Source organism: Solanum dulcamara, chromosome 3 (genome assembly GCF_947179165.1).
Source record: "Solanum dulcamara chromosome 3, daSolDulc1.2, whole genome shotgun sequence".
NCBI classification, from domain to species: Eukaryota; Viridiplantae; Streptophyta; class Magnoliopsida; order Solanales; family Solanaceae; genus Solanum; species Solanum dulcamara.
In genome coordinates, this window is record NC_077239.1 from 75,465,710 (window position 1) to 75,484,419 (window position 18,710).

General features: G+C 37.2%; 2 protein-coding genes and 1 pseudogene across 4 annotated transcripts; 1 reads left to right on the forward strand and 2 right to left on the reverse strand.

The window, feature by feature from the left end:
• Window positions 1-4,088, forward strand: LOC129882980 (tlg2p-like protein a). 3 transcript variants are annotated; one of them, XM_055957509.1, is made up of 9 exons: window positions 176-275; window positions 1,352-1,421; window positions 1,678-1,951; window positions 2,311-2,400; window positions 2,643-2,714; window positions 3,059-3,136; window positions 3,213-3,278; window positions 3,356-3,436; window positions 3,731-4,088. In XM_055957509.1, the coding sequence occupies exons 2-9, from the start codon at window positions 1,354-1,356 to the stop codon at window positions 3,836-3,838; spliced, it is 837 nt and encodes a 278-aa protein (XP_055813484.1). In that variant the 5' UTR covers window positions 176-275; window positions 1,352-1,353; the 3' UTR covers window positions 3,839-4,088. The 3 variants fall into 3 exon arrangements, with proteins under 3 accessions (XP_055813483.1, XP_055813484.1, XP_055813485.1); XM_055957510.1 differs by having other exon boundaries at window positions 199-275; window positions 1,349-1,421; XM_055957508.1 differs by lacking the exon at window positions 1,352-1,421 and having other exon boundaries at window positions 1-275.
• Window positions 4,089-6,421: 2,333 nt separating this feature from the next.
• Window positions 6,422-8,472, reverse strand: LOC129883684 (uncharacterized). Its single transcript, XM_055958298.1, has 4 exons — window positions 7,977-8,472; window positions 7,847-7,913; window positions 7,544-7,747; window positions 6,422-7,430 (listed from the first exon to the last, which is right to left on the reverse strand). Exons 1-4 carry the CDS (start codon window positions 8,470-8,472, stop codon window positions 6,422-6,424), a joined length of 1,776 nt encoding a protein of 591 aa, XP_055814273.1.
• A 1,437-nt stretch (window positions 8,473-9,909) lies between these two features.
• Window positions 9,910-12,198, reverse strand: LOC129883685 (COBRA-like protein 7; annotated as a pseudogene).
• Between the last annotated feature and the right edge of the window lie 6,512 nt (window positions 12,199-18,710).

The window sequence follows — 18,710 nt, forward strand, 5'->3', positions numbered from 1 at the left end:
CATTTTTTTAGTTTTAACCCCGCTTTTTTCTCTGTTTTTGTAATTTGATCACTTGATCTTCATCTTCCAATTTTTGTAGCAATGGCGACAAGAAATCGAAGTAGGGTTTTCAAAAGTTACAGGGATACCTTGAACGAGAATCGTATACCCTTCACTTCTTCAAAGGATTTCGGTGGTCCAGTAATCGAAATGGCCACGACTTCTTTTCTCAACAATTCTAATCGTTCGTACGCTCCTCTTAGCACCGAAGAGGATCTGGGTCCTTCTACATCCAGGTATTTCTCTTGCTTCTTGTTTTCAGTAATCTAGTTAGATTATTTGGTGGAATTAGGTTCACTTTAAATTTTTTTCTTCATTTGGTTTTTAGGAAATGCAGAAAAAAAAGTTTTTTTTTAGGTCGGTAAAATAGATGCCTCATAGTAATCATATCACGTAAAATATTTGGAAAAGAAATGTTTGACGTTCGGAAGTGATTCAAATTCCAGGGGAGACAAAAAAGACTAGGTTTTGTTGAGGTGTCTGTTGCTAGTGGGAGGTGGCATGTATGCTGTGAAATTAATCGAGGTGCATGTAAGTTGGCGGATACCAAATTTATAAGAAAAAAAAAGGTGATAGTACGTCATTTGCTCACATTTGATCTAAAGTATTTTCTTTGTAGAAAGCATTGGAAAAGTGATTTAGATAAATAGGTAAACATTTTCTGCATCGAACATGCATATACTAATCTTGACTAGTCTCTCACCCTATAATAGTTCTTAGGGGAAATAAAGTAAGCACTATGTTTCTTTCAGTTCATTTTGAATTCTGTGTATTTGAATTCAGTGATGTTGTGAAAATATGAATTTTCTCCTATTAGTTGTTGCCATATGCAATAAGTGTAGCTACTCATCATTAAACAAACAGTTCTTTCTCCAATTGTTTTTTTCCTGCTTAACATATCACGGATGCAATTGCTATGACCTAGGCTCAAGATGCTAGCCTTGACAACTCATTTTCTCCCTCTTCATCCAAAATTTGGCTTCTCTACTTTTACCTTTTTCCATGTGATCGACCTTATTAGCTGAGCTATGCTTACAGTCAGTCTGGCCTGCCTTGCATGGAAAAATATGGACATATAAGCAGTAGACACATCCAAGTAATTTAAAATACATAACTAAAATGGGCATGAGATTGAAGATATTGTTTCATTAGAATAGGTAGAAAATGTAAACACACATCTTTTAAATTTTTGTCAAAAATTCTGTAATGAGGTGATCCATGTAAAAGCTGATCAATAAGAAAACATGAAATATACAAAATTCGGAAGAAGGCTGATCCCTTTACCCTCTTTGTTACTTTTCTGATGTAGTAGAAATGGTTTTGCGCAACAAATGGATGGCAAGTCTCAACATTTCTCTCACAATATCCGGTGACCTATATAGGTAGTATTGTTTATTTTGTTAACAAATTGTCAACAATTGCGGTCATCAAAAAAAAAAAAAGAGTCAACAATTGCAGTTAGACTTATTCTCGTAGGACTATTTTTGTTATCTTATTAATAGATAAAGGATTACTTGCCTGACCATCATAAGAAGCGAGTAAAAATAAAATTCTCTTTTCTTCAATTTTTGTTTATATTAATTCAGGTTGTGAGGAGGAAAAATCTCTTGATGTTAAATATCTTTCTTTCTTCCTTAGAGATGCATTTACAGTGGGCTTACATCCAGCATGGGTTGATGTTTCTGAAGAAGTTGCAGCTAGCATACATCAGGCTCAAGTAAAATTGTCAGAACTAAAGAAGTGCCATGCTAAAGCTCTGACTCCATCTTTTGGTGATGGAAGAGAAGATCAACATGTGATAGAGGTTCTGACCATGGAGATTACAGATATATTAAGGAAGTCAGAGAAGAGATTACAGAAGCTTTCAGCAAGTGGTTCTTGTGAGGATTCAAATCTTAGAAAAAATGTACAGGTAGAAATCTGATGATTTTCTTTTGTGAGAGTTCATTGTCTTGAAGCAACTTCCAAATTATTTGACTCAATTCGTGGTGATTTGTTGCATCCTCTTAACTAAGTTTTACTGGCTATTTCTTTTTCTTCTAAAAAATAGAGTTACTTCTTTCTTAGTTAGTACGGTTTTGAGCACATTGATAATTTTCTGATTTACGAATATTTTATTCAATTCCATCAAGGATGGGAGCATCAGATACTACTTTCACTATGGCAGACTTCCTTTCACTATAGCGGACTTCCTTTCACTGAACTCTGCTGTCATAAAGTTGTTTTAGCTGTTGTATTTGAATATTCATGTAGTGATATTTCTTTTTCCAGCGTTCTCTGGCTACAGATCTTCAAAACCTTTCTGTTGAGCTCCGGAAGATGCAATCATTGTATCTTAAACAGTTACAGCAGCAATCAGAGGTTTGTTAAATACTCTTAGGAGCATGTTTCGCTGTTGAATTAAATGTAGCTAATACTAGTGGTAACCAGTAAGAGAATATAGTGTAGTAAGAAAGTGGTCGAATCTCTAATAATGTGGATGGATTCTGTAGTTAATGCCTACTTAGACCCTCTTAATTATTATTTTTCATACTATCTTTAGATAGCAGGTGGATCGTTAGACCTGTGCTTATATATATATTGTATTCTATTTCCTGGCTCAGGGACATGATGGACTTGATTTGGAGATGAATGAAAAGAAGTCTAGCTTTCTGGATGATGATTTCAATGACGTGGTAGACTTTCTAACTTTATGGTTTCTGGTGGTTTCCTGCTTATATTTACGCAAGACTGGTCTCCTATTCTTTTGCTGGATTTTGTTTGTTTCGTTTTGAAGTTTTGAGCTTTCACAAGATCACTAAAAAGTAAATTAGTTAATGAAGTTTTGAGACCTTACAAGTCTTACTAGGAACAGAGAGGATGATACACTGCATGAAAACACCTTAAACTATTGACTCATCGTGGATTTTGAGTGGGATTTTACCATAATTGGGGATTACATTTGAACAGGTTTTATGCACATTACCATATTAGACGATATTACAGACACTATATTTCATGTGGTCGTTTTATCTTTCAGGGGTTCACTATACTGCAGATGGCCAGTGGTCAGAGGGATGACCAGTTCACGGCAGAGAGAGAAAGAGAGATTAGACAGGTCACCAGAAGACTTTTCCTCACTTTTTATATGTTATTCACATATAGAATAACATACTGACATAAAGTCTTTGTAGGTCCTCAAATCAGTTAATGAGCTTGCCCAAATCATGAAGGATCTGTCTGTCCTAGTGATTGACCAGGTTTTAGTGTAGTCCTTACTTGTTTGCCAGAGTTATTTGCAGCAAATTATGACCCATCAAGTTGAAATCTTTTTCAGGGGACAATAGTTGATCGGATAGACCACAATGTTCAAAGTGTATCTGCATCAGTAGAGGAAGGCTTCAAACAACTACAGAAGGTCTCTCTCGCACTCTCTCTTGCTTTCTCTCTCGTTATGCCTGCATATCATGTGCGCACACACCTTACAGCTTAGTAAATATACTTGCATATACATTACACGCTATTACAAGCAGAGTTGGAATATAGGCAGTCCTCATATCATTTCATGTAGTGATCTGGCACCATGTGAATTTATGTGTTCCTTTTTTTTCTATTTTCTGATTCTTGGTTTGTGTCAAAATGATTGTGTTGATGCCTTGGAACATTCTGCCTTATTGCTTGGCTAACTCTATGCCCCTTTTTGGAACTGCAGGCAGAGAGGTCTCAGAGGAAGGGGGGAATGGTGAAATGTGCGACTGTTCTTGTTATCATGTGCTTCGTTATGTTAGTCCTGTTGGTCCTTAAGCAGATTCTCTTATAAACTTTTCTTCCACGTCTCCCCCCTTTTTCTTGGTTATAACTAGGGCTGTAGTTCTTTCGATGCCAAAATTGTAGTTTGCTACAACTATTGGGGAGTTTTTGGAGGAAGCCCATTAGTTCACTACAGAGGTAACATGTTAGAGCAGTTAGATGTACATATATTTGATTACAATTGAATTTATGTGCTGGTTTGCAACTTGTACCTGTAAAAATGCTGGTTACCACTTCCAAATGATAAAAGGTGTCGTGGCATTCTTTTTGTTTTTGGTAACTAACTTTATTATTTAATTACCAAGAGCAAGACATTACAAGTAAGCAGCCATCACAGCATGCTTTGTTCTCAATTGAATCACTCAGTAACAAGAGCTCTACCATACCTACAGCTCAAAATTTAAAACTGTTCAAAATATTCCTTATGCTGGGCTTAGATCTAACAATAGTAGTATAAGCTATCTCTTTTGCTATGTATTCTATATTGCTACTCTTCTTCACAAAAATTCTAGTATTCCTCTTAATCCATATTCTGTAGATGCATTCTACCAATATAATCTTGAATATTTGTGCTGCTGATGACTTCCCTTTCCCATGTTGAATGCTCCATCTCAAAAATTGCTCCCAGTTGGTAGAGCTAGATCTCTGATTATTACTCCATTCGAGCAGTCTGTTCCATAGTCTTTGTCCAAACTGACATTGAACAAACAGGTGCTCTATAGTCTCATTTGTATTTTGACACAATACACATACCTGAGGCACTCCTATTCCCTACTTAGCTAATCTATCAGTAGTTGACAGTCTCTTGTGGAACACGAGCCACATAGTAAAATATGCTTTAGGTCGGGCTGCATTCTTGAACATAAGACATTTCCATTCCATTCTTGGTTGTTCACCTATCATGTGGAAATAACACTGCCTGATCAAGCTTCCTTTTTTGTTTCCAATCAGCTGCATTTGATCAACCACATTCTTGGTCTCCATGACTTTCTAAACCATCCAGCTGGCTTGTTGTGGTATTTGCCATATATTTTGATCTTTTATGTAATAATTATGTATCCATTTTATCCACAGCTTTTCAGCTTTGCTTGCTAGGTCCCAACATATCTTTGTTACTGCTGCTATGTTCCATATTTGCATATTATATCAGTCCCATACCACCTGCAGATTTAGGACAGCAGACTCTGTCCCATGCCACTAGAGCTTTTTTAGTTATATGACCCTCCCCAGACCACAAAATAACTTCTACATAATCCTTCAATTAGCTTGATTATCTTTATAGGTATAATGAACAGCTGTGCTCAATATGATTGAACTCCAAATAACACAGTTTGAACTAATTGTGTTCTGCCAGCATAAGATAACTTCCTTGCTGTCCAGGAGTTAATTCTAGCCATTATCTTCTCTATAAGGGGTACCACTGCAGTACTGATAATTTCTTTGTAGACAATGGGATCCCAAGATACTTAAAAGGTAGTTCCCCTACTGAATATCCAAGCTGTCATATGATTAGTTGCCTATCCTCTGCTGCCACCCCTCCAAAATAGATGGAACTCTTGTTCAGATTAGCTTGGAGGTCTGAAGCCTGAGAAAATTGAGAGAAACACTGCTGGAGAGCCTTAATGGAACTCAGATCACCCCTGGAAAAGATGAGAAGATCATATACAAAACATAGATGTGTAATTCCTAGCTTTGAGCATTTTGGATGGAATTTGAATGTCTTAACCTCCTTAAGTCCATTTAGAGATCTGCTGAGATACTCCATTGCTATTGCAAATAAAAAAGGAGACATGGGGTCCCCTTGCCTAAGTCCTTTAGCAGCTGCAAAAGCCTGGGAAGTAGCTCCATTCACCACAATAGAGTAACTTACTGTTTTAACTCAGCTCATTACCCACTGTGTGAACATACCAGGGAATCCTAATTCCTTTATTACCTGCTCTAAATAGCTCCATTTCACTGAATCATATGCCTTTTGCAAGTCTATTTTCAGCATACATCTAGGTGACATATTCTTCCTAGTGTATGCCTTAGCCAACTCATGAGCCAGCATAATGTTATCAGAAATTTTCCTCCCTGGTATGAATCCAACTTGACTTTCACTTATAATAGTAGGCATAACATCATGTAGTCTTTTGGCCAATACCTTGGATATGATTTTGTATAAAACTGTGAAGCAAGCAATAGGTCTGAATTCTTTCACTATGCTGGGACTATTTCCTTTTGGAACCAGTGACACTAAAGTGCAGTTGACAGGTTTATAAATCTTTCCAATAATAAAGAAGCTCTGAACTGCCTGAATAATATCTTGTTTAATGATTTGCGGAGTATATTTGAAGAAATAGGGGAGCCTTGGAGTAACTGGTAAAGTTGCTGCCATGTGACCAGGAGGTCACGGGTTCAAGCCTTGGAAACAGCCTCTGGCAGAAATGCAAGGTAAGGCTGCGTACAACAGACCCTTGTGGTCGGGCCCTTCCCCGGACCCTGCGCATAGCGGGAGCTTAAGTGCACCGGGCTGCCCTTTTTTTTTATTTGAAGAAATATGCATTATAACCATCTATACCTGGTGCCTTATCATTCCCAATTGACTGCATTCCTATATATATATTTCCTCCTCTGAAATATCAGCACACAAGTCAATCCTTTGCTGTCTAGATAGCACTGCCCCCCTCTTCATAATCTGAATGTCAATGGCAGGTAAGTTAGGTGTTGAAGAACCCGTTAGGCCCTTGTAGAATTGGACAAACTCATTCTGAATATCTGTAGGATCATGCAATCTCTCTTCTGCCAGAGAGGTGATATTCCTTATTTGTTTCTTCTGTGTTCTCTCTTTTATAACAGCACTGAAATATTTGTTGTTAGCATCTCCCAATTGAATCCATTTTGTTCTTGACTTTTTTTTTAAAGCACTCTCTTCTATCATAGACCATTTTTCCAGTTTCATCAGGATCTCTTTCTCTTGATCAATTAGCTCATCTGTAACATGAATGGTTGGCTGCTCTTGAACACCTTTCAACTCCTCTCTAGCCTTATCAATTTTCTGACTTATAAATTTGAATTTAGAATTATTCAGCCCCTTTAATTTATGTTGTAACTGCTTTAACTTGATCCACACATTCTTCATTCTGTCCCTGCTATAATTCCTCCTCCAAGTGCTTTCAACCATAGGTAGGAAGGATTCATGTTCTGCCCATACATTAAATAACTTGAAATTCACCCTACTGCTTGCCTGAGGTTCCTGCAATGTAATCAACATAGGGCAATGATCAGATATTCCAGGATTCCCATAATCAGTGATAACATGTCCCCATATTAGCATCCACTCATAATTGCCAAATGTCCTGGCAATTCTGCTTGATATCCTATCTGATTCATGTTGCTTGTTAGACCAAGAATAGTAGCTTCCCCTCCATGGTAATTCAGCAACTCCTATGTTCTGTACACACTCCACAAACTCTTTAACTTCACTCAAAGAAACTGTGCTTCCAGCTTGTCTATCTTGAGGAGATAGTAAAGCATTGAAATCCCCAGCTATGAGCCAAGGTAAAGTGATGCCTTGTGCTAATGAACTCAACACCTGAGTCCTGCCAAAGATCTTCTCTGTACTACAGTATTAAATCCATATATAACTATGAGTAACCATTGCTGATCTTTAATTCTATCTCTAATCTGACAGTGTAACAATTGTGCTGTACTACTAATTACATTAGCTTCATACCAATTCTCATCCCAAATCAACCATATCCTCCCATTTGTAGCTGCATTATAGTTGGTCAGTATGCCCCATTCAGGTGCTATCCCTTTAACTATGGTTTTCATGTTATGCTCCTTAACTCTTGTTTCAATAAGCCCAGCCAGGTTTATTTTATTATTATGCAGGTAATTCTTGAGCTCCTTCTGCTTATACCTCTTATTTACACCCCTTATATTCCAAAATAACCACTTCATTCAGCAAGTGCTTGGTGCTCCACCTCTATCAACAGGCAGTGAAGCAAGTTTAGTATGCTTAAGACTCTCAAACCCATTCTTAGTTGCTATAGTTGCCATCACAGGGAAATTGGTAAGATTGAACTCTGTAGCAGCCCATCCTGCATTTGATCTACTATTGCTTTGCTGTGGCTCACTCTCAGTATTCCTTTGCTATGCTTCACCTGCAGTATTCCTAGGAGAGATTGTCCCTTTCACTTGTTGCCCAAACCTCTCATCTGCATTATGCTGACTGGACCTAACAATTCCCTGCTGCTGCTCTTCATTACCTTCAACATGATGCCCTTGTGGCTGTATCACCCCTTTATACTGCCAAGTCTCTGTTACTTTCTTCCCTGGTCTTCTCCTTTTAATAGGATCATCCTTAGGCAAGGTAGTATTGTGGCATTGATGACCTATCTTCTGACATTTATCACAATACTGAGGTCTCCATTCAAGCTCCACTGTTTGAGAAAATGTCTTCCCATTTGGATCCATTACAGTGATTTGGTGGGGAATTGGCTTAGTAACATTCACTTCTATAAGCATTCGAGCATAAGATATTCTTGTTTGCTTAGTTGTACATTCATCAGCAAATAATGGCACACCAATTGCACTTGCTATTCTGCTTAAGGAACTCACACCCCAGCAATTGAGAGGTAGTTTAGGAAAAGTTACCATCATGGAATCTCAGTTAAGAATTCACTTCCAAAGTCAAAATCAGGACACCATTGCTTTAGTATGATAGGTCTATGATTAATGGTACAAGGACCAGTGTATAATATTTCTTTCATATCATTAATAGACTAGAATTTGACAATGTAGTATCCCTCTTCATGAAGATACACGTCAGGCTTAGCCACTACAGACCAGTTTAGATTAATATAGCTGCTCATAGTGTTGTACCCAGGGCACTCTCCAAGCACATAAACTATGAGCGCACACTTCCATTTTGCTTCTTCGGAATGGACATCTGCTTCTTCCAATTGCACCATGGTTTGCCCAATGTAGTATCCCTCTTCATGAAGATACACGTCAGGCTTAGCCACTACAGACCAGTTTAGATTAATATAGCTGCTCATAGTGTTGTACCCAGGGCACTCTCCAAGCACATAAACTATGAGCGCACACTTCCATTTTGCTTCTTCGGAATGGACATCTGCTTCTTCCAATTGCACCATGGTTTGCCCATCAACAACCTGTTGAGGAACATAGGATAAATTCATACCATTGGTTGCAGCTCGATTGTTCTTAAACATGTTTGTCCACGGCGTCTTTTTCTCTTCTTCAACAACTTTCTCCTTGCCTTTATTTTGCCCTCTTTCTCCACCATTTCCTTCCTTGGCATCCAGCCGAACTACTTCAGCTATAGTAGGTACCCTGGTTATTGTTCCATTGATTTCCATCTCCTTACCAGCATGTCCAGTTGTTATTTCCTGGGATCCTTGTAGATCTGTAGTTATTGGTAGAGTTCCACTCAGGCTCAACCTCCGTGCTACCTCAGATCTCAAAGATGAGCCTCCTTCCATCATTCCTTCCTCACTCACTAATGGGGTTTTTGCATGCACTTGATCTTCTACCATCTCTCCAACCACTCGAGCTCCCACTTAGCTCCTAGTGTCAGCAATGAGATTTTCCGGCCTCGTCCCCTTCCTTTCCCTCTACCTCCTCCCCGTGCCATAGTCGGCGCACGTTAACTAACGTGAGCTGAGAGCATCAAGAGGAAGATAATTCAACTTCCTCGTCCCCTTCCTAGTCGTGGCATTCTGCTATGAGAAAGTTACATTTTTTTTATTAGGGCAGTATGAAAGTTACATATTCATGTGATTAACACAGGCAACGCAAGGAAAAGACACACTGCTTCAAAAACTAAAAACAAAAATTCATACTTGAATCTTGTGTGCATTCCATTGGGAGTATGATTGCCATGTTAGCATTTCAGGAATGATAATGCTACAGTTCATAAGGTAAATTATCTGAACACTTCTTAATACTGTAGGTCAGATAGCTGAAATTTGTACTTTAATGGTGACCTGGTGGTGACATAGTATAACAGAATGAAAGAATATACTTGCTATGAGCATAAGAGAAGCAAAATTACAAAAGAACACGGGAAAATCATATTTCTAGACACAATGATAATTACAGAACCACGAGGACTAGCATGGTTAGAAGAAGACTAAAAGCACTAGAGGCTAGAGGGACTCTATGATTACTACCAGAAGGAAGTATTACAGGAAGGGAACACTCCTCTCCATTGAAGTATACTTTACTTGGAAAACCATCACCCGCTCCTACATCGATCCCAGGTGTGGTCTTCTTTGTGAAAGATATGACTGATTGCTGGGTACCAGGAACTGGAAGATCTTTCCTTGGATTGTCTCCTCGTCTTTCTGCAAGAAGGTAATTTAAGCCTGAAAACCCCTGTATAAATATTGTGTTATTAGTATCAGGCATGATGGTTCCATTGAAAGAGTACCCTTTTTCAAAACCTTGGATGGCTTTATCCAACTGTACAGCAGCGAACCAGTCAACAATGTTAGTGTCACCCCAATTAAACAGAGTTACTCTTGCTGTCCATCCGCCTGTGAAATCACTAAGCAAATGCCAATTAATGCTGACCCCACAGTTGTCTCCGCAAGGTAAGGGATTTGGCAAATCTCGTCTTTTATTGAAGTCCTTTGCCATTTCAGTCCGATTGTCAAAGGGCACCAGAAGTGCCTCTGGTGGTAAAAGTAGTGCTGGCTCGGTGGCACTGCACATATTGCTGGGGTTCACGTTGCTGCAGCCACAGGCACAGGTGTTACAAGGAACAACAGAATCGTTGAAGAATGCAGAGAATGATACACAACACTTGGGCTTCTTTAAGGTTGAACTGCTAATGTTGCAGATTACTTGCCAACTAGCAACAGCAGCTGTATCTGAAGATAGCCCTGCAGGATTAGGGAAGAGGCTAGAGGATACTCGTACTGGCGGCCCACATACATAACCAGGGGTGTAAGTTCCATCTATTTTCCAGTTCTGTGGAGGGTGGATAGCACTTATGTTAAGGTCAGGTGACATCTTGTAGACTTGCATTACAAACGCTGACTTGGACTTGCTTGCATCCATGAAAGGTGGCAAAATGGTTCCATTTCGACAACAGAAAGGAACCATTCCTAAGGTTGTATCATTTGTCTTTTCCAAAGGAAGGTCGATGATTGTGGGTCTCTTTTCACAGTTCAAGGCCTTTGAAAAATCCAGGCCCTTGTAATATCCACCCTGCTTACCGAAGATGCAGTCCCCTGTATCAACAACTGTAGGATAAGCGCCCTTCATGCTATAGATGAACTCGTCCCGCATCCATTCCCAGCTTAATTTCCAGTTATCAAGACGATTTGTGTTGTTATTTGAGATTGTGACTCGTGCCCAGTAATTAGATTCGGATGAGCTAGTGACATCAAACATTATTGTAAGATCACCCTCTTGCCGAGGTTGGATTTCCTCATAGATCGTGGTGTTGGATTTGGCGTTTGAATCTTTGTGACAGCAAACTTGGGCCCGATCTCCTGCAAGGTCCAAAAATATATGAGACATCAATAAGTTTGCTTTGAGCTACCATGATCACGGGCTTCCACCAATTCTGTGACAGGCGCAGATGTCCTTCAATATCTATATAGTTGGAGACATTAGGGGATATATATTGAAGTTATGTATACTGTTGTGTAAATAATTTTTTACACTATCAAGTCGCTCAAAGCGGTCCATTGTGCGAGTTCATTCCTATAAAGGATAGGACTAATGATGTATACAATACGTGAATTCTTGATGTAGATGGTACACAGTTGGTTCTTTGAGTAGCTGTTAAGAAAACCAGAGGTTTCAAACTTTGCCTACCTTGAGATGTAGAAGGAGGACGACACGAGAAGCCATCATTAGCGAGTGTGATTGAAGAAGGCAAGGGGACAGCAGGAGAAGCAACACCATACTCTGTACCAACCAGCTCGATCCGAGCCTGCATCTGATTGACATCTCCAGCAGTCTGAATTGCGGACTTAAGGTCAGTGGTAGGGAAACCAGCAAAGACAGTTCCATTTCCAACATCACCAGGCAGAGTGGTTCCATCAGCAAGCACAGCATGTGAAGCAGAGACCAATAATTCTCTATGCTGGAAGCCAACAAAGACCTTCCAAGACTTGAGCTCATCAGGACTATTGTTGAGGATTGTGAGATTGGACCTGAAATTGTAGGCTTGGTTGTTGGGGTCAGTTGCCGAGACGTTCGGAGGAATTGGAAAACCAGAATTGTAGATGTAAGTTATGAATATGCCATTACAGTCTCCAGCTTTGTTGGAGGAAGTTTGGGAAATTGAAACAGGAAGAGAAATGAGGAGGATGAGTGGGAGAATGATTAACAAAGTGGCCATTGTATTGGTTTCTATGGTTTAGGGAAACAGAGCAATATAGAGTTGTGAAATGACAAACTAAGATTACCATGGCTTACTATAAAATCTAAAAAAAGAGACATTGAATTTGTCCTAACAAAGACATATTCAAATATAGAGTTGTAATAATTGAGTTACATGGAAGTGGCTGGCCGGCTTTGAGTGCTTCTAATATACTACTAGTATACTAGTATTAGTACAAGTTAATCGAAGCAAGCAAGAACATCTGCATGGACTGAGTTTAGTTTCTTGTTTAATTACTTTTAATAGTCTCAAGTATTAGTTAATGAGTTTGACAGGTTCAGAGCGGCCAAACGGAAGCAAATCTACTTTTTGTGAACCTATTTGATTGGGCATAGAGTGTAAAAACAGAAGACGATTTTTGAAATTTGTGAATATTTTCTATAGGTATAAAGCTTCTGAAACTTATGGTCGCAAACATGCCATAACATTTGTTTCTAACGAAAATAATCTCTCTACCCTAGTGCAGTCCTGAATAAGAAATACATCAGTTGCTCATTGGTTACACTTTCTTGACCCGTTTGATCTGATCGTTTGATGAGTCCTTTTGGGTTTAATCATTGAGTCAACTCAACAAACGCATCATGACTCAATCCATATAAATATTGAATAAGTTGGAGTTAATTTCACCAACCCTAGCTCTACATAAGTTTGTAGCAAACGCTTAGTAAGGGTAACTCAACAACCTTCAGATTGGAATAAAATTCTCTATTATAGAAAAAGATCATATTGACCGAGACCCAAATGACTTAGTTAAAAAGGAAAGAATGAACTGGGTAAGATAGGGGCAAGTGCATAAATAGATGCATTTACGACTCCTATTTAAAGAGTAATCAAAGTTTATAAATTGTAATTTGTAAACATTCAAAATCAACCGTAGTGAATATGTATATCATAAATTATAGTTGAAAAATAAAAAGGACATAAATAAATAAATATTCAGACAAAGACATAGAATCTTAATTTTTTTTTAAGGAGATTCAAGCGTACTTCAGTATAATTTTTATCAGTTTCACAATATAATTTTGACTTGTCTTCTTTAGTACACAACAATCCAACAACGTAATATAACTCAAACAACTCTAGATTAGTTGAAGAGTCCAAAATTTCACCAAAAAATGCATTCTTTCAATATAAAATTAGAGTGAATAAGCTAAAGATTTAAAATATTTTTCTTTGTCCCAATTCTCTCTTTTTACTACACCAGCCTCAGATTATAAACATAATACAATGTTCTTTTCCATCGACAACATAATAATTTTCATCCTTCTCATCTTCAGAACACAAAGAAGAAAACATCCATTATATAGGTTTACAGTTTTTTCCACAAATGTCAAAAAAATGTGTTGTTATTTGAGGTGTAGTGGGATAATTAATAGGGTACAATGTGGAGAACATATCATAGTAATTACATAAGTCACAAAGAATAATAACACCACTTTCTCAATAATTATGTCCATTAATATATTATGCATTTTAATAGTTTAATTTTAACATTAAAATGTACAAAAACACCAATATTAATTTTAGAGAGAATCACTTATCAAATTTTGACATATGAATTTGAAATTAAAGATTGTCAAGCTTAACTTCAAACTCAAATATCTGAAGTAGAAAACAACTTATAGTCATAGGTGTGATAGGCATATTTTGCTAATATATTATGGGATTTGGCCAAAAATATCTCTCAACTATACTCTATATTTGAACCACATCTTGCTATCACAATGAACAAAAAAACATCCCTCAATTATCTTTAAAATGATGGGAGTAAGATTTATCAGTAGCAGCTGTGAATTATGATGCTCCAATAAAAGTGAGCAAAATATTTCAAATAAATATTTTTCGCCCTATATAATTACTGATCCGATAAGCAAATATTATAAGGAAAAAAAAAATAGTTTTCCCTTTATTTCCAAGACAATGAGGGAATTTAAAGTATGACTGTAGTTTATTTTTTATTTTATGTTTGGTGTAAATTCGATAAGAACTTGTTACTATGATTTTTTTTACAATAAAGTAACATAATAGAAAATATTTTTTTTATCTTAATTTATACGGCACTTTTCACTTTTCGACATTCAAATTTATGATTTTACTAGTTAAGCACAAGCTATCATTGCTACTGCCATGAAACCAATGAAGCAATTAATTGACTGAGTGAATTTAAAGAAGAAGAAGAAAGAGTAGAGAGAACTATTTATAGGCATTGTACAACTGTATCTTCTCCTTGACAGCTGTAAGAGCCAACTGACTCAACTAGCTAACCTCACTATTCATAACTGTTATCTAACCATGGTTCTAACTAGCTTCTAACAACCATTTCACACTTCCCTTCAAGCTGCAAGGTGTAGAATATTGACAACTCCAAGTTTGCTCAGTAAAAAAATGTGTTGAGTATTTGCTCCTGTTATGTTCTCTATTCTGAAAATCGCAATTTTTATTAATCTTCCTGAAGCCAGTTACTAGAACATCCGACGAAAAAGAAGAACCTTGGAATTTTCTCCTCATCTCTTCGTTCAAGACACTACTCTTGGTGGAATCCATAGAGATCACACCATCTAGAGCATAATTTGACAATGAAGTTCTAAATATTTACCAAGAGTCTGGTAGGGAACCAATTAGAAGCAAGCCTTGAATTTTTTTGTCAAATTTAATGCCTATAACAGATAATTAATTCATAATTTCCTGAAAATTATTCAGGTGATCTGTCATCGGATAACCATCATGATATTTTAGACTTAACAACAAAATGATACAGATCACCTGAATATCATGATGGTTCTCCGATGACAGATCACCTGAATAACTCTCCTTCAAGAAAGAAAGAGTTGCTTGAGTTGGTGCACTCTGATTTAATGCGTCCCAATGAAGACAAGGACTCTAGGTGGTGCACTCTACTTTGTCACTTTTACTGATGACTACTCAAGAAAGCTTTGGGTCTATGTCTTGAAGACTAAAGACCAAGTGTTGGTGTCTTTAAACAGTTTCAAGCCTCAGTTGAAAGAGAAACTGAAAAGAAACTGAAATGTATTCATACTGATAATGGTGGTGAATATTATGGACTATTTGACAAATACTACAAGCATCATGGTATTAGACACCAGAAGACTCCTCATAAGATTCATCAGCTTAATGGGTCAGCTGAGAGGATGAACAGGACCTTGATGGAAAGAATTAGATGTTTGCTTTCAGAAGCAAAGTTGCGGAACTCCTTTTGGGGTGGGTCCTTATTGACCGCGATCGCTGCCCAATGTTATTAACTTATCTCCTGCGGTTACTTTGCAAAGTGATGTTCCAAATAGAGTTTGGTACAGAAAGGATATTTCCTATGACCATTTACGAGTATTTGATTGCAAAGCTTTTGTAAATGTGCCGAAAGATGAGAGGTCAAAGTAAGATGCCAAGACAAGGCAGTTGATCTTGGGCACATTTATAAGCCCATGTGCCATGTTTGGCCATTTTTTGTAGGCGTTTTGAGAAGATGTTAGAGCTAAATTGTGTGTTTTGAATAAAATACCAATCAAGTGTGCACTAAGATATGTGTTCAAGTATATGCAGGAGTTTGGAGAATCACGAGAAGTGAAAGTGAACTTGGTGCTCTATAGTGCTATAGTAGCGCCCGACGCTAGGAGAAAAACTTCAGACACACGTTCTGGGCGCTATAATGGCGCCCAGCGCTACTGCATCTCCAAGCTCTGCAGGCGCTATAGTGGCGCCTGGCGCCAAGAGCAAAACTTCAGAGACATAGTCTTAGCGCTGTAGTGGCGCCCAACACCACTGCAGCGCCAAGAACTTTTTATTTATTTATTATTCTAGGTCCGACAATAATTGAAAGAGGGCATTTACATAGATTTTTAGGGCTTGTGAGATTGGAGGAGAAAAAAAAAGGACGAGCAAGAAGAACACAAGCATCTTAGGTTCCTTTTCTTCTTCTTTTCTTGTTCTCATTAATTTGTATGAAGTTAAGCACTTGTTTTTATCATTTGAACATGAGTATCTAAGCACCCAAAACCTGAGGCTATAGCTACGAAGTCATGGTTTAATATTATTTGAGCTTGGTTGATGATGTGTTATTGATTTTAATTACTCTTGCATTCTTGTGGTTATGATTTTAATATTTGGCCAGCATTAGAATATATGTGTTGTCTACCTTGGATTCGGAAGAGGACAAGTAGATAGATCAAAGAATGGAAGGAATGTGTTCATACTAGAATAACCTAGGATGATTCCTATATAGGATGCTCGTGACACATACCTATATATCACATTTGGTCATGATAAAGGATGATAGTTTAAATGTGTCTTTATTGTTTCATGCCTATCCCCGCTCAATGATGTAGTTAGGTTGACGATAAAGATAGGCAATTATAGGTCGGAAGACCATGATTGGATTAATAACTCTTTTTGATCAGTAATTAAATAACCCATCGGAGACTGAGAACGAAGAATAGTAAGCTTGACTTCAAGTATGCTATAGTCCTAGACTTTCTCATAATCTGAGAATTGCGCCATTAATCTTATTATTTGTGCCAATAATTTTGCAAACGCTAGGTTGCGAGATGATAAGAGACACACATGAGACCATCTTGATGATGCATTTATTAGGACCATAAAATATCTAAACAATCCACTAGGTGGATGAATAGGTCCATATATATCTCCATGTATACGCTCTAAAAAGCCAAGATATTTGATGCCAACCTTCAGGATTGATGGTCTGACAATTAATTTTCCTTGTTAACAAGCAGCACATAAAAATTCATCATTCATAAGAATCTTTAGGTTCTTTAACGGATGTCCAGTTGAATTTTCAAGAATTCATCTTATCATTATTGATCCAGGATGACCTATTCGATTATGATATAGCACAAATGTATTTCGATCAGTAAACTTCTGATTTACGACCAAATGTGCTTTAATTGCATTAATTTTTGCATAATATAGGGCAGACGACAAGTGAGTAATTTTTCTAAAATATATTTCTGTCCTGAGTCACTTTTGGTTATACCAAGGTATTCAATATTCATTTTATTTAGTGTCTCAATATGATATCCATTTCTGTGGATATCTTTAAAACATAACAAGTTTCTTGGGGATTTAGAAGAGAATAATGCATCTTCTATAACAATCTTTTTCTCCTTAGGCAGAAATATAGTAGCTCTTCTAAAGCCTTCAATCATTTTTGAATTACCAGAAATTGTAGTAACATTTGCTTTTCTTCTAAGCAAATAGGAAAAATATTTCTCGTCTTTAAAAATGGCACGAATCGTTCCACTATCAATTACATAAATATTCTCGTGATTGATCATTGATCCAAATAAAATTTGAGGCATATCCATATTCTTCTTCTAAAATAAATAAATAAATATTATAATTAAAATATGGCACATTATACAAATTTTATTTATTTACATGGATTATAAAAATATAAAAATATTATTTACTACAAACAAAATGAAAAGAAAATTATTTAAATATTATTAGGCTTATCAATATTCATATTTTCGTCTGAAAACTTAAAGAAATCAGTTACATCCAAACGCATAGGCTCAATATTATCTTCAGAGATAAAGTTTATCTCTGAATTATTTTCTGCCCTCTTCAAGGATGCCTGATATAGTTGAATCAGACGTTTTGATGACCGGCAGGTCTGTGACCAGTGCCCCATACCTCCACATCCGTGACATATACTTTCTGAATTTTTCTTTGGTATAGCTTCTGGCTTTTCACTCTTCTTTTTATATTGCTGATCATTTTTCGGTACCAGCCGAGTATCATGATTATAATTTCTTCTTCGACCACGACTGAGGCCATGACCTCTTTCTCGTTAGTTATAGTTTGTCTGATTCACTTCAGAGAGTGGCAAAGAACCAGCGGGCCGATTATCATGAATTTTCATTAACAGTTCATTGTGGCGTTCAGCAATAAGAAGGTGAGAAATTAATTCAGAATATTTTTTAAACCTCTTTTCGGGATATTGCTGCTGCAGGAGCATATTCGCGGGTGGAAATGTGGAGTATATTTTTTCAAGTTTGTCTTGCTTAGTGATTTTTTCTCCGTATAAATTTAACTAGCTATAATTCTAAACAAGGCAGAATTATATTTAGTTATATTTTTAAAATTCATTAATATCAGATTGAGTCAATCATGACGTGCCTGTAGAAGGATGACCAACTTTAGGTGGTCATATCTTTATTTTAGATTCTTCCACAGTTTAATGGGGTCTTTTAATGTGAGGCACTTTAATTTTAGGATCTCGTCAAGATGGTGGCGGAGAAATATCATGACTTTGGCACGGTCTTGACTAGATGACGTATTGTCATCTTTGATGGTGTCTGCCAGATCTATCGATTCTAGGTGTATTTCGGCATCTAGTGCTCATGATGAGTAGCATTTTCCAGATATATCAAGAGCAACAAATTCAAGTTTAGAGATATTCGACATTTTAAGAAAATATAATTCTTACCCTTTT